This window comes from Melospiza melodia, chromosome 6, assembly GCF_035770615.1.
Source record: "Melospiza melodia melodia isolate bMelMel2 chromosome 6, bMelMel2.pri, whole genome shotgun sequence".
NCBI classification, from domain to species: Eukaryota; Metazoa; Chordata; class Aves; order Passeriformes; family Passerellidae; genus Melospiza; species Melospiza melodia.
In genome coordinates, this window is record NC_086199.1 from 20,774,137 (window position 1) to 20,796,281 (window position 22,145).

The following is a 22,145-nucleotide window of genomic DNA, read 5'->3' on the forward strand; positions in this document are numbered from 1 at the left end:
TATTTCTTTTAAGAAAATATGCTGCTGATCCTAATCAAAAAGTGTAAATAGACACTGAATGCCCAATGGCATTTTAAGTGAGGGAATTGTTGCTGAGAGATGGGTGTGATTTTTCTCTTTGGCAAAGAGAAAATATTCAGGTTTATGAGAGGTACAAATTCTTGTTTGGCTTTAATAAACAAATTTTGCCCAGGGTGGCAAGGCTAAGCTAAGATTTCCCTTCCCCATCTCTAGCCGTATCACTCTGCAGCTGCACAATTCTCCAGGGATAAGCTCATGGACACACTAACTAGTCCTGAAACAAAAAGCTTCATTCTTTGGTTTTGGCAGTGAAAGCAGTGAGAAGCAGCACGGCAGGCACACAGGTTGTACTGAATCCCTTGGGATGGTCTCTCCCATGAACCTCCTGGGGGTAGGACCAGAGCAGCAGCCTTGCTCGTCTGTCACTATGAGGTACTCTTTCACAGCTGTGCTGCAACGAGTAAGTGTATACCAAATAGTCCTGCTTCACTGGAAAAAATAAGGCTGAGTAACCAAAATATCAATCAGTCTACTTGGTTTGTGCTCTACTGTCTTGAAACAATGTGATTGAGTGCCACAGTAGCTTTCACAGGTAATTAGGCAACAAGCAAGTAAAAACCAACACAAAAATCTGAAGATTGTAAAACACAATCTCTGATGTGCAGAAAGCTAGTATGGATGCACTATAAAATGTGATTAGAAGAAGTGGCTCGAGCTGTAGTAATTCCACCTCAAATTTTCTGCAACCAGTTACAGTTATCAAGAGAGTTGCAGTAAGCAAACTTACTAGGGACTCATGTCCTAATCTTCACACTACTGTGGTTGAAACTGGAAAGAAACCTGATGCTATGCATGGTTTCGGTTTTGATGGCACTGATTTTTATAAACATTACAGAATATGAACATCTATACCGATACTGTTGACTTTAGCCACATACAAGGTTTAGTAACAGTAAATGCTTTAATGTTATTGGCTTTGCTCATTCCACCTTGACAAATTATGGATGATATGTTTAATTTCCCATTACTGAACCTGACTGCTCCTTAGATTTCGAGAGGACTTTTATTTTCTTTTGCTGATGAAGAACTGAGGTACATTGTAGGGCTATGCCCAAATTATATATTGGAAGGTATGGCAGAGCAGGTAACTGAAATGAGCTTTAGCTGAACCCTATCTCACTTCTTTCATTTGTAAATTCAAACCTGCCTAATTCTTCCTCATATATCAAATTCATCCAGTTTTCCTTCAAGAAGGAAGTCTTCAAGACTCCAAGGCTCTCTTAATGTCTCAAGGTCTGAAATACCTAGCCTATCTTCCTTGTTTCATGACCATCTGCAGGGAAATAACAACAGACCCTTGACTTCAAAAGCGAGATTGTGCTCTACATATCTGACTTTCACAAAAGATGCAAATAGTGATTTCCCTTGTATTTTTGATGTCTGAAATAAATACAGGAATCAGTTTCAGTCAAGAAGGAGAAAAACTATTAACTACTGTCAAGAAGTAGGGTTAAGTTTTCCATCTCTGTTGAGGGCTGCTAGACTGTACTGGCAAGCTGACTAGAAGCACATTGTGCCTGCAGAGACAGGCTACTTCTGAAGACAGTAATGAGAAAAATGAACTTTTATTTACTCGAAAGATTTACGACTTTATGGTTGTATTAGTGAGTTATCATCCATTTTTTTGACTGAAGCTCCCAAACACAATCTGTTGCAGTTCTGTTTAAGTCTATCCACACAGTCAGCTTTACAGACAAGCGAGGTGACACAGTAAATAGGAGCTACCACTAGTGCTCCATGGGCTTCCTGCTCGGCTCCCAACGCACTTCAAAGCTCTGCGGCTGTCTGGTCTCCAGCTGTCTTACAAACAACCTCTTCACCCATGAAGCATGCTGTGGGTAGGGGCAGTTGTTTCACAGGAACCCAGAATACATTGTGTTCCCAGGGTAAGTTCTTGCCTGACTTTACCTCCAGGGAACAGGAAGAGCCTGAGCTGGACTGTCCTCAGAGATGTTTGCAAACTGTTCTCAGAAACAATGGCTGATGATTCATCTGGCACTGTCATCAACGATCTCCAGGCCTGCCGTTTAACAGACCTTCCCAAAATAAAGAAAGGGCACCTTCCCAGACAGAATCATGTATTTTTTTAGTAGTGAATCTACAGAGGAGTAGCTTAGGCTTTAGAGTGCTTGTAATCAAGTGATTACATATGCTTGCCCGAGGTCAGGCAGTGAGCGAGTTTAGCAGCTCTGGGGACCCTTGTTCCTGTCTTGTGCTCACATGACATGAGCACACTGACTCATCCATGTGTGGGGATATATAAATGCCTTCTTATAACGTGTTTTTGCAAGTTCTAGTAATAAAGCCAGATCTGTGAGGCTGCAATCCTTCTATGGCAACAGAGCACTGTCATCACCAACATTTGACTTAAAAATAGTTTGAAAAAGGAACTCAGTCTTTTTGTTTGTTTGTTTGTTTGTTTTGTTTATGCTAGTACTGCAGTAGGTCACTGGTTTGATGTGTGCAACCTTTTAAAGTTATTTCTATGAGTAAACATTTGCTGGAAGATATCCTGTCTGGGTGATATCTTTTGAGAATGCCTGAAATTTAGCTACCTAAACAAACTTTGGGGAGGACAAGACATGGGGTGGCTTTTCTAGAAGTGTACATCCTAGTATAATGACAGGCCAAGTGACATTACAATGTCTGAAAATTAAAGACCCCGGAGTAAGGAAGACTGATGGTGTTTACCTTCTGCATTTGCTAGCAGTGGAAGGAGAGTGATGACTGATGAAGAAGATATATTAATGAAGTAAGCTCATACTCCTCATCAAGGATGAGAGTTGACAGAGGCTAGATATCATGCTGGCATCTCTGGGAGTGAAATGTATCCAGGGAGGAGAGCCTAGTAAGCACACAGTGAAGACATCCACTAAACCCCAAACTTATGGATGTCTGCAACAGGAAATTTGTGAAATATTTACCTAAGGGATTTAGAACCAAGCTAAAAAAACCCCAAACAAACTTGTCTACTATAGCTCCCCAAAAAAGTTGTGTGAGAAGAGGACTAAGTATTGGACTAAAAAGGTGAAACAAAGAGAAGTGCAAATGAACAAAAAGCCTTCAGTATGGGGCTAAAGGGGATCCTTGCAGTTGTTAAAATCCCAATGGCTCTGCCAGAGGAAACTTCTATTTTTTTTCTTTACAGGCTTTTGACCAAAAGCTAGTTACCCTAATATTAAATAGGAATATTAAAGTCCTTGAAGCTCAGTTGATTTAACATCATTTAAGGCTAAAGCATATATTTTTTTTAGGTAGGGAACTTTCGCTTCAAAAACCCAAATCCATAAAAAATTTATTTTCTCTCTTATCTCCTTCTCTTACACATCAGTAGATGAAGTCAGTTATAGGTGTTCACTTATGTTACCAAGAAAACAAAAAATAATTATACTGGTACTTCAGGCAGGTGGGAGAAAAATGTTACAGAAATGTGCTCTTTCTTGGGATGCATCAACTCACAAAAGCAAAAAGGACAAAGAAAATAAACCAATCATGAGAAAAAAAACCTATTGATAACAGAAGTCTCTGTTGTTGTGTTACCTTCCATGTCACATGAAAATACTTCTTCCAAAATTTGGAAGTATTTTGTAAGAACATTCAGAAACATATTGGATTTTTTCTTTCTCCTTTTCAAAGTAAAGCAAAGTTCCACCCTTGCTCTCTGTCTCTATTTTTTTCTCCTCTCTCTTAAGGGAAAAAAAAAAAAAAAAGTTTTGAGAATTTCATTTTTTCTATTCACTGCAGCCCTGGCCAAAGTAAAGCCCTCTTTTACATTGACGTCAAGATCTTTACTAAGATTAGGGTTTCATTTCTCTATTGCAGCAATTAGCTAGGGAATGTATAAAAGGCTTCAGGGAAGCAAGCTAGGACTCCAGAGGGGAGAGCACTTTGCACCATAGGCAGATAGCAAAGAGAGAGTGCGAGAGGAGAGGAGAGGAGAGGAGGAAGGCAGGAATACAGAGACGCCGAGTAGGAGGGGGGGACGGGGGAGGCTGAGAGGGAAAGAGAGGGAGGGAAGCAGGGAGGAAGGAACAGAAAGTTTATGTACATAAACCCTTTTTCTAAAAGCATTGTTGCACCTAGTAGCTAGCTTTACTGACACAGAAATGAGAGGTCTGTTCAGTGCTTAAATATCCGAGGAACAATGGGATAGTGCAGGAAAGTTAACAATTAACAGTCTCAGCTTAAATTTTGTAACTGCAGGGAACTGGAAAAACAGCTGCCTCTCTCTTCAGCAAAATCAGGTCTCCTGGTTAAGAGAAGAATTTTTGTTAACATCTAAATTTCTGAAAAATAAGCAGCTTGCAGTTGAATGAATACCGTGCAGTTATGGTTTTAACCAGCCTGCTCATACTTAACTATCTCTGCTTATTTTAAATAGAGCAGCTGTGAAAGGGGTAATGAGGCTTTTGAAATGCCTTTTGCTTTACTCTTTTAAATGAGGGTACAGAGCAATAAAGCCAGCTGAAGGTACCCGGCTGAGGAGAAGCAGCGAGGAAGATGGGTCTGCTAAGTGTGGATTTGTTGATCACGCTTCAGATCTTGCCGGTGTTTTTCTCCAATTGCCTCTTTCTCGCGCTCTATGACTCTGTGATCCTCCTGAAGCACATGGTGCTGTTCCTGAGCCGCTCCAAGTCCGGGCGCGGTGAGTGGCGGAGGATGCTGACCTCGGAGGGGCTGCGCTGCGTCTGGAACAGCTTCCTCCTGGACGCCTACAAGCAGGTGAGGAGCCCGGGCTCGGCTGGGGCCAGCGTCCCGCTGGGCAGCGGGGAAGGGAAGGGAATGGTGCGGGTGCGAGCTGTCACCTAGCTCGTGTGAAGTCTGATGGAGAGGTATGAGCTGAAAGGAGCGGTGCTTGTAAGTCGGGGTTAAGGATTCGTGAAATTCTATAGCTGCTGAATCCCTGTGCTAACTCTCTGTGCAGCCTTGGCCATGTCTCTGGGTTTAGGTGTGCCTCAGTTTCCCCAAGAGCATGAATAATAATCTTCATGTTTTTAAAGTATTTCAACGTCTTCGTTTAAGAGTAATTGTAAAATACTCTGGGTGTTTTCACAGCTGTAGTTTATTATTGCCATGTGAGAGCCTCAGATATTATAAAAAGACTGCATCTTCAGATAGAGTTCTACATGGATGTTAACTGTGTGTAACTAGAGTTGTTTAACCTAGAGTAAAAGATAGACATGAACCATTTGTCATCACACTGGCATTTTCTATTACTCATATGTTAAACTTTCGTATTGAAGAAGGTATCCAAGTAAAACTGTCCACCTTTTTACTTCAGGAAAGCAGTGACAGAGGGACATGTCAGAGATTAAAAATGAACTTGACTAGCTGTCGGACAGCTGCCTGGTGATTTAAGTTAATAAAGCTAGTAACAGTTATGCAACATGTACTTTTCTTTTCCTTTTAAGATTTCTTACAAATATTACCCAGTGGTACTGCCCAGGTCTCATGAGGTAGCTGGAATTCCCTTTTATAGATTGAAAAGGTGAACCCAAAACCATGAAATTTCTTGCACAGACCACCCAGTTAGTAGGTAGAACTGGATTCAGAGCTCTGTGGCTTTCAAAACAGTGCTTAGTCTGTTAATTTGTTGTCTTATTTAGACCATCTAATTTAACATACTCCATGTGATGTCACAGGGGTCCTGTCCAAATACTCTTCTGAAATATTTCTTTTTGTATTGCCTTCCCCCCAATTTGCTTTCACACCTCTACAATAGCCTTTATGTTTGCTCTTATCTAAAAATGTGAAGAGCTGGTGATGCTGGTGTTTGCTGGCTTTGTGATATGGAATACCATCTGCTTAGCCTGAAACTCAAGCCATGGGGACATTAATTTTCAGTGTAAGACAAATAGAAATAACTTTAGCTTTTGCCAAATGGGTCAACCTCTTACAGCAACCCAGGAATCATCCAGCTGGCTACCCAAATAAAATAATGCTGAACGAAGCCCACTATTCTCCTAGCCCTTCTAGTCTTTGTTTTTATTCTCTTCATAGACATTAAGTAAGTACATTTTACAGTGGCCTTGTTAAATGGGTCACTGAACACAATTGTTCCCATTTACAGGCAAGGCAAAGCAGGACAGTTAGCACATGGCTTGGTCAAGGCTCCAGTGGAAGCTGGTAGCACAACTCTTCAACAGTCAAGATTTGAGTTCCCATACTTGCAACCTATATGTGGCCTGGGGTCTGGAGAAGTTGTGAAGCTGTAGGAAACTTCATATCCATGATATATTTTCAATCTCTTTTTGCTTAAATTGCACACAATTATTTAAAATCAAGATATTGCATGCCTTTCTGTAGTATCCAAAGTCATGCTTTGCCTTTCTTTCAGTATCATGATGTTAAACATGGGAGTGACAGGTATGGTGACTCTGCTATTTTTGGTGCTGGCAGTGAAACTCATACCTTGAACTTTGGTAACTTTATTCTCTCCCTTATCAGCATTAAATCACCTGGGTTGTTCAGGTCGATCAGGCCATAAGGTTCCAAGAATAAACCCTGTGCCTCAATGAACTCAGCAGAAAAATGCAAATAAACACAAACAAATTTTATCACCTTGTTCCAAAAAGAGGAAAAAGTCCATTCATGGCAGCTATCCTTAAGGCAAAATGAATTGACCAACAATACATGGAAAGACTATTTTGCTTCATAAAATTATGGGCCATAAGGACAGAATATCATTGGAAACTTGATTGTCACAGAAAGATAGTTAAGTATAGAAATCAAATTGTAAAGGGGACAAAGTAAACTGAGGAGCAATATTGGAAGAAGAGTCATCACCTCTACGATAGATGACAATCTTTTGCTGCTTCTGTAAGGAAGAAATAGGAAAAAAAGTCTCATCTGAAAGTTGTACTAGTAGATTTGAAAAAGATTGAAACATATTGTCCTTTGTAACATATTTTAAAAACATGAGAAATAGTGAAATATATCAAAGAATGTCCTACAAGGCGAATTTTTTCGTAAATCACCCTTTTCTAAATCCTGAATAGAATTACCCTGTTGTGATATCTTACTCTGAGACAGTAAGTGAGAAATTAAAATGTTGTGGAATCAGGTTACTATACAGCATGGCAAAACATAGCTGATAACATATCCATGATTGCTTGCTACTCCAATTTACCAGCTGAAGCCAGGTATTAGTAAATTACTTTAGAAAGTACTTAAACTCATTCCACTGAGCAGTAGTTATGAGAAAATCACCATTTTTCATGTAGAATAACAGAATTGCAGATGTCTGAGATAACCAGAGCCAGACTGCCAGTTAGCAGGAGACTGGATCAAAGAAGAAACTGTGCTTGGTTTTACTGTGTTTTGTGTCACTTACACAGAATTCTTCCTGAGCCCGTTTCATTATATTTTTCACAAAATTACTTTTACTTGTGGTAGAATTTCTATTCAAAGCAAAATTATGGGAAGCTATTCCAGAAAAACACTATAGGTAGACACTACATTCTGAATTAAGGTAAACTTACTACAAGAAAGTACCTTTGCCTCAAAAGCATGTGTTGTCCCAGAATTCTTTTTTTTTCAAGGCTATTGTGTAGAAGATATGATCTTTTAATGGTTAGGGTATATTTCAAGGAAGGTATTCTGATTTATTTTCTTATTGTCTAGAAAACCTTATTAATATCTCATCCAAATGTCAACTTTTTTGGCTTTTTGTTGTTATTAAGTATTACTCACAAGATTTTTTGGTGAGGGCAATTATTTCATAGGCAAGATTACCTAGCAACAGTTGAAGATTTTAACATCATCAGTGGGAAAACAATGCAAAGTTTGTTTACTGTATGTAGAGTATATTCAGTGTTCTTTTCTATTGGAACATTCTATATGACTGCTTTTCTCCACATTTTAAAGTCTTACTGGAATCAAAATAATTGGTTTTTTGTTTCTTTTGATTTTTAATGTAAATGTTACTAATGAATAATATATTTCTTTTTACTTCCTTAGCTCTGAGTTCAATATCTGTCAGACTCAGGTTGATATTGTCTGCACTTCACCAGCTTTGTGATTTATAGACCATTCTCCTATTATTTTCCAAGAGGCAAGTGTGTCTTACATTACAAGGGAGTCTTTAGGACCAAACTAATCATCATAACAGAGATAAACAGAGGTCGTAGTCAAGTTACATTAACTTTCTGTAATTGAAAGAGTGCAAATGTTTTAAATATTACTTTTCTATATATGTGTGTGTGTAGGTATTTACAATTTCATATGTTTGCCTGTATAAAGATCTATATATACACGTCTTTGTCTCTATATATGTACATACATATATGTATAAAGAGGCAAAAGTACACATATGTAAGTATACATTTCCAGGAGTCAGTCCCTCTCATGTCTCCCTATGTGAATACACATATATGTGTGTATGTACACATACATACAGATATGAATGCAGCCAAGGCTATTGATCAGAGGAAAACCAAGACCTTTTGGGAGGGTGTTAGTGTAACCATTATTTACATAGGCCATTTCCACAAATGCCAGGGAGCTATTTTTCCAGCTTAAAGCATGTATACTGAATGTATAATCACACATCTGCAAAAATCCAAAGAAAAAGCTGGAGAAGATTTGAAAAAAAAAATTAAAAGCCTTTTTTACCTGCTAAGTTCTGTGCCTTATTTAGTAGTGGGATGAATCTGTTTTCTAAGATACCAAAGGTGAGAAATTGTTATCTTAAAATGCTTTTAAAATAGCTTAAGAAGTGGTCGTGCCCTTTAGAGATGCCCTGCTCAGTGGTGAGCCCTTCTGCTGGAAGCTTTTCCAGTGCCAGATATGAGCTCTGTGCTTCAGCAAGGCAGAGCTATCATTCATGGTCTCCAGTAGAAGGCTTTAATGCTATCCTTGAGGAAATCATCCCTCTTCTGTAGGGTGCTGTAGGGAAGACCTTAATGGCCTTTCCCTGCAGCAGCCCAGTATTCAGGAATGCTGTGGTGCGCCTATGGGGGCAACGTGCACATGCACACGCACAGCGATGTGTGTACTGTGCGTCATGGGCCTCAGAGGGATGCTGGTATCTCAGTGATGGGTGGTGGTGGGTGTGTGTGTACTTGTACAGCTTTTACTGTCTCTAGAATGGGCCAGCAGCAAGCTCTGGCATGACGGTCCCAGCGCAGGGAACGGCTGGCACAGGATCCCAGGCTCATGGCGTGGACCCAGCTCTGGATGTAGCAGCAAGTAGAGTGGTTCAGTAAACACCCAGTGAGATTTTCCTGGGTTTTCACACAGGCAGTTAAATTACCTTTGGCTGCTTTTTCCTGCCTGGTAGGTAGATGATCTAAAATAAATCAGAATGCAAAGCAAAACAGTCCCAAACCTTATGTGTTAAACACATGCTGAGCCATCAGCATCATCACAAAAATATATGTGAAAGTAATATAAAAGCATGATCTTCTACCTGCTCTTCAGCTGTCCAGTAACTCTTTGCTTTTTGGGGAAATATTTTAAAGCTTGAAACAAAGACACAAAGTTCATACTTACTACTTGTATTTATTTTGTCTGGCAAGGTAAGGGTCTCTCTCCCTGCATTTGACAGTGATAAAGGGAATCCGTGAAAAAAAGTCTGTTGTATAATTTCAGGGTTTAGAACTAGACATTGTGTGGTATTAAAATATTTTATTGGTTTTACAAAGTTCAACTTTAGCAGAATTGTTTTCATTGACATTTGCAAATGAAAACAATCTTGAAAGAAGTGAGGAAAACAAAACTGAACCAAACCACAATTAAAATTTCTCCTGCAAAGTTGGGAATGTAAATTCAACAGGATTTGGTCTTGAGATTGTAATTATTATTAAAAGTTTCTCATTATTACTAATATATAATCATGTTTGTTGTAGTTGTGTGTGAGGACCAACTTAGGCCAGGGGCCCATTGTACTAGGCAGTGTCCCAATAAGAGGAGCAGACAGTTGGTCCCATGGAACTTAAGAGTTCAAACATTCAAAACAGACAAAGAGTAGGAAAAGCAATATGAGGACTTTTATCCCACATGGGCTCTTATCCCATTTCATTTTCAGATCTAAATTCAGTTCTTCCACATCTCTTTGCACTGTTCCATTTTCACCCTTATGTGTGAAAAAATGACTGTAAGGAGTGCTAGCCTTGTTTTCAAAGCTCTGTGAAAACCCCTTTTTGCTGTGATAGACACAAAAAAATAGCTAGTGGGCACTATTCAAGAAGAGGATCATACATGGTTCTTGAGTGCTGGCTCTACCTCTCTGTCAAAACCACCACTGTGTATTCATACTCATAAAGCTGAGTAAACAAAAAAAAGTAAAATCTATCATCCAAATTAATATCAAATTCCCTTCACATGCTGAGTAACAAAATCTGGTGAAGGCCTCTGTCACATGAAGTCAGATCCTTGTGGCCACGGTGTAGTTGGCCATGCTCTCATCTTGAGGGAAACACAAAGCCCTTAAGAAGTTTGCTCTTGGCTCCTCAATCGCAGCAACTAAAATTAACTGTGAGAGCACAAGGCAAAAGGCTCCTTTATGCTTTCCTTGTGCCATGCATACTCATTTGTGGGACTGGTGGCTTTTAAATGGAGAGAGCAGCATTTGACTAGTTATTTTTATCTGTACTATGCCTGGTTTGTTTGCCTCCCACTTCTCTTCGTCAGCTCCACATACCTGATCCTAAATGAAAGACTCTGGGAAAGCCTGAGCCATTTCTGGTCTCTGCTCTCCAATTCGAGTAATTCAAGTTGCCACCTTCCCAAGACAAATGTCGAACTTCTGCACCGCTACTCTACTCCAGACAAGGGTCTTCTGTGATTTTGTCAACTGCACAACTCTGGGTCATGAAATAAGGAAAACAAATCTAATAGTTTGTAGAGTTTGCCAGCCAAAGTGAAATTATGATTTGGATGAAGCTATACCTAGCTGAATGGGATCAAATCAAAGCAGAGAATTAAAAAAAAAATGCTAAAGGCTGCAGATTCAGTTCATTACCAATCATTGTACTCTAGTCCCAAACACAGCATGTCCATATTCAAATGACTAATATCATAAACTGTTAACTGTCTGGCAGCACCTATTTTTTTTAGGGGGTTGACACAACCTGATGAGTCTGCCAAACTGTATGAAAATTCCTGATGCAGGGAATTTAAGCTGTATTCTGGTGCACAGGATCCCAGGATGGTTATGCTGAAGTTGATAAAAGCAAAACAGGTAAAAAGAAAAGGCAAATGAGGAGACAATGTTTTGTCTGTGGGGCTTTACCTAGTTCTTATGGAAAATGTACCACAAATTTAGCAGTATGTGCTATTTCTAGCCTGCAGTTTATGAATAGGGCTTTCTCTCCTGCTCCTAAGTCTCCTTCATTTTGCAGGCTGTGTGCTAAAACATCAGCAATCTTGTTTCCTTTTCACTTTGCATGCAGACTGAGAACAGGCTGTCAGGCAAACACAAAATTCTCACAAATGATGCGAGTCACTGCTTTGGTGTAGCTGCCTGCCCCTGCTGATGGCAGGGCTGGTTTGAGAAGATTTGGTTGGCCTACCTTGCGTGTCCCAAGCAGGCTGTGTGGGAGGGGATGCTGCGTGCTGCTCGGTTCCTGCCTCATTCAGAAGGCTGGCACCAAATGGCCAAATATTCACGCACAAAAGTACGTGATTATGGAAATGCTGGATTGCGTGTGAGGGGAATTCTGCTGGTTTGTTTCTCAGAATTTATATTTTGCCTGCCTTTGTGTAGGATTTCAAAAGCAGTTTGGCTGAATACATGAGTGTTTTTGTTTGTTTTCTCATTGCGTTGATTTTCTTTTCCAAGAGCTATTTTTTCTTTCAATAAATAACAACAAAGAAGATGGCCAAGGCCTACAATGCAGATGATCAGCAAGGATGATATTGTCATCCTGTGTCAATCGGTTCAGGGTCTGGTGAAATAAACAGTCCCTTGGGAACGTCAGTGCTTCATCAAGACCAATTAGTGGATCTGCCGCTGCTGCTTATGTTTAAGCATTAACGACTGGGCAGGGCTGCTTTTTGGAGTGCCTGACACTGGCATGGAACAAGGCACCGACCTAATTACTTCTCTACAAGAGCAGAAAATGCCTCATGAATGCCTGCTTGGCAAGGATGTCTCATTAAGGGGAAAAACCCAACACAAGCACTCCTAGAAACAAAAATTAAAATTATAGGTAACCTGCGGCCATGAGACTTCCTTCATGGCTGTGGGAAATGAAGAGAAACTGCTGTAAGGTGATGTATAGATGGATAAAGGCTTCTTTCTACTTTGTTTCCTAACTCCATCTATTTTTATAGTCCATAAGGAGTATGAGAGGCAGAATGCAAACTTGCATTGTTGAAGAACAGAAAATATATTGCCATCTTTGGTATCTATGTTAAATAGGGCTTGAAGGGCATTCCCATGTTGGTGTCTGTTGGAAGTTGTTTTATTAGTCTATTTCTTCAGGGTTTGTAAACTGGCCTAGGAAATTTAAGGGTTTGGTAGACCTGAGTGAGGAATTGGTAATGAGGAGCTTATGATATATAGCCTCTCTTTCTGCTTAAAATGATCAAGAAGAAAACTGTGATTTCCCAGTAAAAGAGTGGTGGCTAGATATTTTCAGTCATGATATTTTGTTAAAGTAAAACCTAAGGAGTAAGTAGAAACAACTGTTCAGATGTTTCTTTGGTCCTCAGCAGCTCTGATCCTTCCTGAATTATAGGTGCTTCTTTTTACCATTATTTTTCTTCTCCTCTGAAGAGTGAGAGCAAATACAAGAAATTGTGTGTTGTTTAATTGTGATTTGTGAAAAAAATTACATGTCCTTACTGCTTTTCTTTGACTGGATGAGAAAACACTCTTAAATACTAAGGCCCACTATTCATACAGGGGGTTGGGTGAAGCCCAAATACTTACACATCAGGCTTTGCCAAAAAGGTACATTTTCAGCAAGCTATCTCTGAAAAAGTGTGTATGGTAGTTAAGGAACAGTTAAGCTTTCTAGGTGAAGAGGGATCCAGTGTTTGTGTAGATATGCATGTGTTGTGTTTCTTGAGATGTCCCTTCTTTTGGTAGTCACCAATTTATCACAAATTGCTGAATTGTTTAGTTGGCCTCTGGATTGAATGCAGCTCTCAGAGTGATTATATGGGTGCCACATGATATTGACCTGTGTATTTCTTTGTTCAAGTGCAGCCTTTTACCTTACTCCTGCTTTATCTGGCTTTATCAATCTACGTCACAGAATGGCAGAGAGAAATTATCAACAGTTGAACAGAAGACTATGTGCTAAGGTGCAGGTAGCCTTAAATGCTGTAAGATGCTTAATGCTACTTCTTAGATGCAAGAGCCTGAGTCTCTGAGCCTGCCTCTCCAGACAGATCATTTCTTCTCAGGATATAGTTATTTTCTTTCTTTGAGTTCAGTGGATAGTACACTCATACATCAGGTCCTAAACTCAGCTGTTTCAAGCTGTTTTCAAAGGCAAGCACAAAGCTTTTTTTAAACTATTACCAGCGCTCTAGTAGAGAGTAATGCTGCAGATGGAGGTTTACAGGGATGGGGCCAAAAGTAGCTTTGCTTTTCCAGAGCATCCTTGTTTCTCTTGACTGTGCTACAGCTGCATATCCTCTGCTTCCAGTGGCATGATCACCACATACTTGGCCTGGTGAGATTTTTGGGTCTCAGGCCATCTTTTCTTCTGTGGTTCTCTTCCTTTCTGATCTCTGAGTGAGAATGGTGGCATGGTTGTGTTTCAATTTGCCCTATCAAAAGGAGTGAAAATAATGCTCCTAATCATGTGCCAACATGCTCTGAGACATTTTCATATAGCTGTAAAGTCTGGGAGCATTAATGACTGTGCCTTACAAACTTTTCTTCTATTAGACTCTTGCTTCTGTTGTTATTCTGATGAAACAGTGCAGAGCCACGACTAACTGCAGTTTTGTTCAAGATAGTCAGGTTTTTGAGGGAGAAATGGAGGATCCAGTATCAGCAATCTACTTGCCTTTGGATCTGTGTTCAGCAGCAACTGCATGAACACATTCAGTATTCAGCTGTTCACTCAGCTTCTTACTGCATCTGACTCCTATACTGCATCTGATACCCTATAATGCAATCTAAAATAGAAGTGCACCAAAAATCAGTTATTTATTCAGTCTTTACGCAGTTCTCATCTGTAGCCTTTAATTGCAGTGTAGCTTCAGAAATAAATACATAAAATGTTAAAGACTTTGGCCCTGTGTGTTTCCTTCAAAGAAACAATTCTGAACTTAATCAAATAGTCAGTGGGCAGAGAAAGAAAGAGTCAGGAAAATACAAAAGGATCATTGCATTGCTGTACTAGAGGCTGATGTTAAAGACAGAGACATAGGAATTTCTGAGGCAGAGCTCATTAGAAATTAATTGCATTATGCAATAATGTTTTGTGGTTGTATAGTAGTTATCAGCTAAGGATCTTGGAGACCTCTGCAGGCTCCACCTTATTCTGTGATTCCCTCCTGTGAGTTGCTTTTATTCTGTCTTTTGTTCTATAGACATGCAAACAGAAATGGTCAGGCAAAATGACCTTTCTACCACTGCCTGTTGGGTCTGAGTTAGATCTGAAGTTGGAGCTGAGAACAGTTAATTTTCACCTCATCCTACTTCAGCCATGATATAAACTTTCCCTTTTTCCTGCTGTTTTCCCCCCAGTCATCTTGTACAGAAACATTGCAGTAGAAGGAAATGTGTCACTCAATCACTGATGAAATTACTGCAAAGGGGTTAGAAGAAATTTTAGGGAGCACAATCTCAAATGATTCACTGTCAAAGCAGCGTATATATTAAGTGGGCATTTGCAGAGATCTCTTGTGTTTGGTACTCTGGAGTATTTTCATTCTTGGACTGCAGGATGAAAGAGAATACACCAAGCTGCAAATCTCTCAAAATTGAGAGGCACTGTTTGTGTTCTGAAAATCAGGAGTATAACACAGAATGAGTTTTGAGAATTGTAAAAATGTTTTGAACTGCAGGCTGTGGGCTGAAAAGGGACCTAGGCTTTATAACACCTTACTAGCTAATCTCGAATCAACAGGCTACTCTTTTTTCATAACAATCATGGTGTCTCATGAAAGGCAAACATCTAAAATATATAAACAGGTGTAGTCTGTGAGCTACTTCATTATACAAAGCAGTTGTCTGATTATACTGAAAATTAGTGAAAACACTGTTGAAGTTTTGAATAGTGAACTTCAAGGATGATGTGAACCAAGAGGAGAGAACTCATGGAGAATGACAATGGAAAAGATCCTAGGTGTCACAGAGGAAAGTTAGAAGAAATTTGAGGTAGTCTGTCTGAAAGCAAATACAAGTCTCCAAATACGTAAGGGTGGATAGGACCAAGTATGTAGTGGACAGGACAGACCTCTTATTAAATTTTCTAACATAAATGAAGTAACATATTTGTCAGAAATGCCACATTTTCATGAACTGTGAGTGCAGGTGGACAAGATGACTGTTGTGGAGCTGCTGCTTTTGATGATTTTCTCTGCCCCCATGTGACTCATTAGGTGTACTCTGAACATGTGACCGTTTGAAGAGAGTAGTCATAAGGATACTGCACAAGCAAGTCACACTAACTTGCCATGTTTTAATTTGTTCTGCCATCAGGTCAAACTGGGAGGAGAAGCCCCAAACTCCAGTGTAATCCACATAGCCAAGGGCGGTGACAACAGCAGTGGCAGCTGGAAGAATGTTGGTGGCAAGTGTGGAACCAAATGCCATCTTCTGGACTTTGCCAACTCAGAGCGGCCACTGGTGGTCAACTTTGGCTCAGCTACCTGACCCCCGTTCACAAGCCAGCTGTCAGCCTTCAGCAAGCTGGTGGAGGAGTTCTCTGGTGTGGCTGACTTTCTGTTGGTCTACATCGATGAAGCTCACCCATCAGATGGCTGGGCTGCACCTGGAATCTCTCCCTCTTCATTCGAAGTTAAGAAACACAAAAGCCAGGAAGAGAGATGTGCAGCTGCTCACCAGCTCCTAGAGCACTTTTCCTTGCCACCTCAGTGCCAAGTGGTGGCTGACTGTATGGACAACAACGCCAATGTGGCCTACGGGGTTTCATTTGAGCGAGTATGCATTGTGCAGAGACAAAAAATTGCCTACCTGGGGGGCAAAGGCCCCTTTTTCTACAACCTTCAAGAGGTCCGGCTTTGGCTGGAGCAAAACTCCAGCAAAAGATGAAATCCATTCTCCACAGGAATTAGGTCAACTGGTGTGTCCCTTTAAGGTGATGCAAAAGGGAAAAAAAAAAGAAAACTTGCTAGTTTGAATGAAATCTTTCAGATGATTGCAGGAGAACACATTTGATAGCAATGTCAAGTGAATGTTAACTAGGAAAAGAAAATAAAACAAAAATCTAGCTCCACAGAAACATTGTCAAGTGAAAAATAATTGCACTCCTGCTCTTGCTATGGGACAGAAGAGGTGAACAGGCTTCTCCAAAAAGGTGCTGCTGGCAAGCAGGTAGGGTGGTTAGGTAAGACCTGTTTCCCAGAAGCCCCAGTCCTGGGGTGAGGCACAGAAAGCATTTCTGCTTGGAAGGCATTCCATGGAAAGGCAATGCTGTACATTTCATCAGAAACGCTTCTTTACCCCCTGTGGCCAATGCAAGGAGCCGGAGAGGAGCAGGGGTTTTGCAATTGCTTTGCATACAAATGCAGCGCAGTGCGGCGATTTTCCTATCTTGGTAGAACATATATTGTTCAAAGACTGCAGGAGCCACATGCAGACTGGCACAGGCAGACTGGCTGCTCAGAGCAAGATGAACCTTTGTCTGCTGGTATTTGTGCTCTCTGTGGACACCTCTGCACAGCATATTATCTACGTAATTCTACCTTACATGTTTGTATCCAGTGTGCAGGCCTGTGCCTGCTGAGAAAGGTGTTAAAATCTATGGAGTTGGACCAAAAAGACAAAGGTGATCAAATAAGCCCATTACCATCTGAAAACTGAAATACCTGGAGTAATTATAACACAACACTGAGAATCATCTAGAGCATGCATCATGAGACAAAACTCAGCTGATGCCAACCAAACCTTTGGTTCTGAGAGCTGACAACACACATTTATCAATGTTCTTTGGTTCTCATCTCTGTTTCTTTACCCATGTCCACCTCTTTCTGTCTAGCAATAGGGTTAAGGTAATTTCACTTTTAGCTTTATAAAAAATAACTTATTTCTCTCTCTCTCTTTTTTTTTTTTTTTTTTTTAATGTGACCTTGCAGGTATATTTTGGGGACAGGAGAACTTATGCACAATTTTACCTCATTGGAATGGAAACCTATCCTGTCATTTACCCTGTTAAATGTAGTCATGCTGCCTTTTACTGTCTTAGATACCTGAACCTTGTTTATATCTATGTTAATCTGAAAGTTAAGTTGTTTGCAGCCTTAGAATTGGTTGGCTGCAGTTCTGCTATTGGATGAGCTGATAGTCTGTTTTGCTCATGTTCTTGAAAACCTTCCCAGAAGAGAAACAGGGAGGACAAACAGTTTGAATTAATGTAAGTGTAGAAGATGGCAGAATTTTCATATGAATTCATATGATTGTGTTGTCGAAAGAGATACTGTGAACTTTGAGTACACATTAAGTTTAGGTATTTCTAAAACTAAAATTATTTAATCAAACCTGATGAAGAGGCAGATTTACTATGAGCTAACCTATTAGAGCTGATAAATGAAAACCCATATGGAGATGGACTATCCAAGTTTTCTCTCATCTTTGGCAGAAACATGAAACAGATTAACAGAATAAGTGGCAAAAATCAAATTAGTTCTTAATTTCTCATCCTGCCCAGCATCAGGAAAATGATGTGTTGATGCTGATATAGGAAAGAATGGAAAATATATAAGTGTGTTAATTTTCACAATGCCCATTAACATTGTGTATTTCCTCTAGCTTGGCTGTTGGTCAACTTAGCCAATGTAGGAGGAATTCGGAAATGTGTTTTCAAGCACAGATCTGAAATAATGACAGTAACATGGGTAATTTCTCCCGTACTCATGTTCATGCTTCCCATTCTTCTCACATTTTCCTCCGCACAGCTAGACATAGATACACATGCACTTACATAGCTGGTAATGTGCATTGGAGAAGGGTGTAAAGCATAGTTGTCAAATCTAGTGAGCCCCACTTCTCGGAAGGCCTGTGTCTCTCCGTGTGTGCATTTATATATGCAGCCACATGTATATAACACATTTTTATGTATGTGTATATATGTGTGTGTGCACATAAAAATGATGTCTAAGACCACTAATAATCATTATCCTGTCCTACCGTTCATTAATGTTACTGTAAATCATTGCTCAATGCAAAAGACTGTTACAGATCCTCATGACTAATTGGGATATATAACTGAATTTTAAAAACTTGTTATCATAGAAACAGTAACATAGCCAAACTACATGGTTTATTTAATCCAGTGTCTTACCTCTGACTGTATCAGATGCTTCAGGGGAAGGTGCAATAATTTTTAACTTAGAGAATTTTTATTAGGTTCAGCCCATATTGTTTTGTCCTCGTCTGAAGTGACTGTTGATGTCTCATCACCCCTCATGAGAGGCTGTTTCTGGGTATTAAGATTTAAATATTTTGTGAGGTGGAGATTGATAAAATAAAAAAAAAATGCCTTATACGTTCAAAGAAAACCAAATGAAAACAGATTTTTTTCTTTCATATTTAAATAGGCTGCTTTTCGATGTCATTCTCATCTCTTGCTGTTATATGCTAAACCACTAAACATAAGCGATCCCAATTTTTCTTCTGTACATCGGTCATTATATAATCTACATAGAAATTTGCATACTTTTTGTTTGCTTAAGAAAAACAATAACTCATATTCTTATACAGATTCATACTCTTTCCTTGTCTCTGAATCTCTTCTGGTTTTGCTACATTGTCCTTTTACTCAGGTGAGTAAAGATGTAGACATTAATCCAAGTGAAAATCTGTATTGACATACCCAGCACAGCATCTTTTCCTTATTATATCCTATTCTTCAGTCAGCTGAAACTTTTCTAATGCACAGCACCTCCATAGCCATTGTAAAACTTAAACTAGTAAGTCTTTTCTTCTTTTCCTCATTATACTGTTGAAGTCTGAACTGTTTATATGGGAAATGCTAGCCAAATGTTTAACACAGCTGTTGAAACATACATTTAGTTCAGAGGAAAGAGTCGAAATTAGTAATTCAGTTTGTTAATACCCATTTGCGTATCTAAAGTTACAATTATTTTTCAAGTCCATTCTCTCCTTTTTCCATTATTTTGTTTTGTAATTCATAGATGCCTCTTCATCACGTAGTATACAGGAATTATAAAATTGGCTTCTGTAAATGGGAAAAACACATTGATTTTCCACAAACAAAAATAAACAATAACTTCATTTTTTATTGGTAACAAGTATGACTGTCCTGCCTAAAATTTAAAGATATTTCAGCCTCACTGATTATCAAGGCAGAAATACATTTTGCAAAATCTTGGCTTTCCCCAGAATCTTCTGGTCAGAAAGCAGGGCTTTCTTCAAAGTGAAAAGGGCATAAAGGAAAAAAATGGAAAGGTATTTTCTAGGAGGCTGACAGAACCCTAATGCCTTATTTTATTTTATTTTTTTTTACAAAATTAAAACATTGTATTAAAAAGGTTTAAATGAAACGTCATCCCCAATTGATAATAAAAGTGTCCTTATGTCACATACCCAAAAATATTTTAACAGTTGCTTTGGGTCCAGGTAGAGGTTTTACTACTTTGCTACCTTGTCTAGTCTGCTGTGAGACTGGATTTGCTTCTGTCTGATTCTCACTCTGTCAGGGCACTATACCATATTACTTGAGGTGCTCCAGTGTGACATACATGTTGAGCAACAGCTCTGAAAGCATTCTGGAAGGCTACTGTATATAATAGAGACCCCAATACTGTGTCTCAACATTAGTATGGGAAACTTCCAGCATTTTTCATTTTGAGTAACGTAAAGCAATTCTGGGCTATAATTCTACATTGTTCTGTGCTTAGCATCTGTATTTAGCACTGTATAAAAGGAATGTAAAACATTTTGTGCAGATGAGGAACTACAGCATTTTGCTCTTTCCTTGTGTAGACAATGACATAAATTTAAGGCAGCAGGAAAACATGCCCCGTCTATTAAAAATAAGAAAATATATATGAAATATGTTGTTGAACATCTTTCTGAACACTCTGAAAAACAAAATGCAGTGATTTTTAGGAAGGTGATCTTGGTGGGGAAACCTACAATAATTCTCAAAAAGGTATTTGTGCTATGCATCCAGGTGTGTGCGGAGGGAAGTTATGTTTCTGCATGTGTAAAAGTGGCTTTTCTGTGATGTGGAGTATAGATTTAAGAGTTTTTAAGACTTTCATTCAGTACTATAACCAAAGCAATAAGAGGAGTCAGGTAGGGAATATTGGCCAGTTTTGTACAACTCGACACCATGTCTGTGACAAATCCATAATCAGCTGGGCCCAACTTGGAGTCTTCAGCGAAGAGGGATTGGGGTGAGACAGGGGCGGCTTGTGTGCTCATGAAGATGGCTAACAAAAGAGTGATTAACTCAGTTAGCTTTCAGATGCCCTCACACTGGCTTTGCCCTGTGCACCTCAGTGTGGCTGTATTTGAAAGAGGAGTCTCTTTGGGTCTGTCAATAAGATCGCCGTGGTGTAGGTGCCTGTGTGTACTATGTGTGTGTCATTGTTTAAATGTCAGAAATACACTGCAGGAGAGCCAGCAAAATTTTGTTACAATATGGTGCTCCATGAAATGTGCTTTCTAGATTTGTTTTTCTTGTATTATAATAAATGATAATGGAAAATATACCTCTTTTGTGTTTTATTCTGACTGCTAATACACAGTGGAATCTTGACATTTACCAAGGAAACTTAGACCTATATTTAATACAAAAGGTGGTGCCACCCTAATTAGATCTTAAGCAATGCAAGCAAAGTTCCCTATAAGTGGTGGAGCTAATTTACTGACTACTCTCAGCTTTTAAGAAAGGTAAAGGGGACAGAAACAGAGAACTGCAAGGACAGTAGTTGAGTATGCACAGAATTACAGTGTTAAAAAAAAAGTGCTTGAAGAAAGCTTGCCAATCTGTGTACAGCACATGAAACCTAGGCAAATTGATTATGAATGCATGAGCTATAAATGCTACTACCATTTCAATGTACAGGCAAAAGATAAAAAAAACAAATTAAAAACACATCTGAATAGCTGCTACAAGAAAAAAAAATTAAAATGTGCGGCAACTTTTTAACAAACTCACTTTGTGATTTAATTATATTTTAGAAATTCCCTCTTCTTTGTCATCTTTTGTTACAGTAGCTTTTATAGTACTCTGCATCTAAAAACTGCTTCTGAATATAGGTGAGAAAGAACACAACAAATCTGCAGAAGGAAGACCATGAAGAAGGTTATATCCTAGTACCCCAGACAGAAATGTTCATTACAGTATACTTTATAGCCCTTGATACAAATAAATATCTCCCTCTAGATTATCTAGCTCACATCACAAAAATAACCTCAAAAAATACTGAAAGGAGAATTTTGAGTTGAGAGAATTTTCCTGTAGTCTGGTGGTTAGTGATTATGACCATTCTATCAATTGTTGCTATAATGAGCTACTCAGTACTCTGGAAGAAATAAAAATACCCTTCAGGTTGTGCTTCTTATTTCACAGCTGTGTAAATCAGATGAAGGCAGGTGTGATGAAATAACAGCTTTATTAGAAAATAGGAACATCAATAAATAACTTATTAACAAAAATCAGACTCTGGATACTCCTAAATATTTGTGAGAGTGTTTTATTTGGTTTTTTTTCCCCCTGAAATAGTGATGTCCATGGTAGAAACAAACTAAAAAGGAAACAGATTATATATTATGGAGCTGTATCCCAAGATGATTGACTACTGCTCAAGATCTTACTTTCTAACAGTGGATTTCTGAGACATAAAAAACCATCCCCAAATATAGTCTTCAAACAAAGGACCCAAATCTTGGTTAAAAACACTGATTACAGACAAGCCAACTCACTGTATATGCCTGTGTACTT

The 22,145-nt window shown here is 39.1% G+C and overlaps 1 protein-coding gene across 2 annotated transcripts; it reads left to right on the forward strand.

Annotated features, from left to right (window-relative positions):
* Positions 1–3,970: 3,970 nt before the first annotated feature.
* On the forward strand, positions 3,971–20,908 carry DIO2 (iodothyronine deiodinase 2). 2 transcript variants are annotated; one of them, XM_063160175.1, is made up of 2 exons: positions 3,971–4,803; positions 15,692–16,264. In XM_063160175.1, the coding sequence occupies exons 1-2, from the start codon at positions 4,582–4,584 to the stop codon at positions 16,262–16,264; spliced, it is 795 nt and encodes a 264-aa protein (XP_063016245.1). In that variant the 5' UTR covers positions 3,971–4,581. The 2 variants fall into 2 exon arrangements, with proteins under 2 accessions (XP_063016245.1, XP_063016244.1); XM_063160174.1 differs by having other exon boundaries at positions 3,975–4,803; positions 15,692–20,908.
* The last annotated feature ends 1,237 nt before the right edge of the window (positions 20,909–22,145 follow it).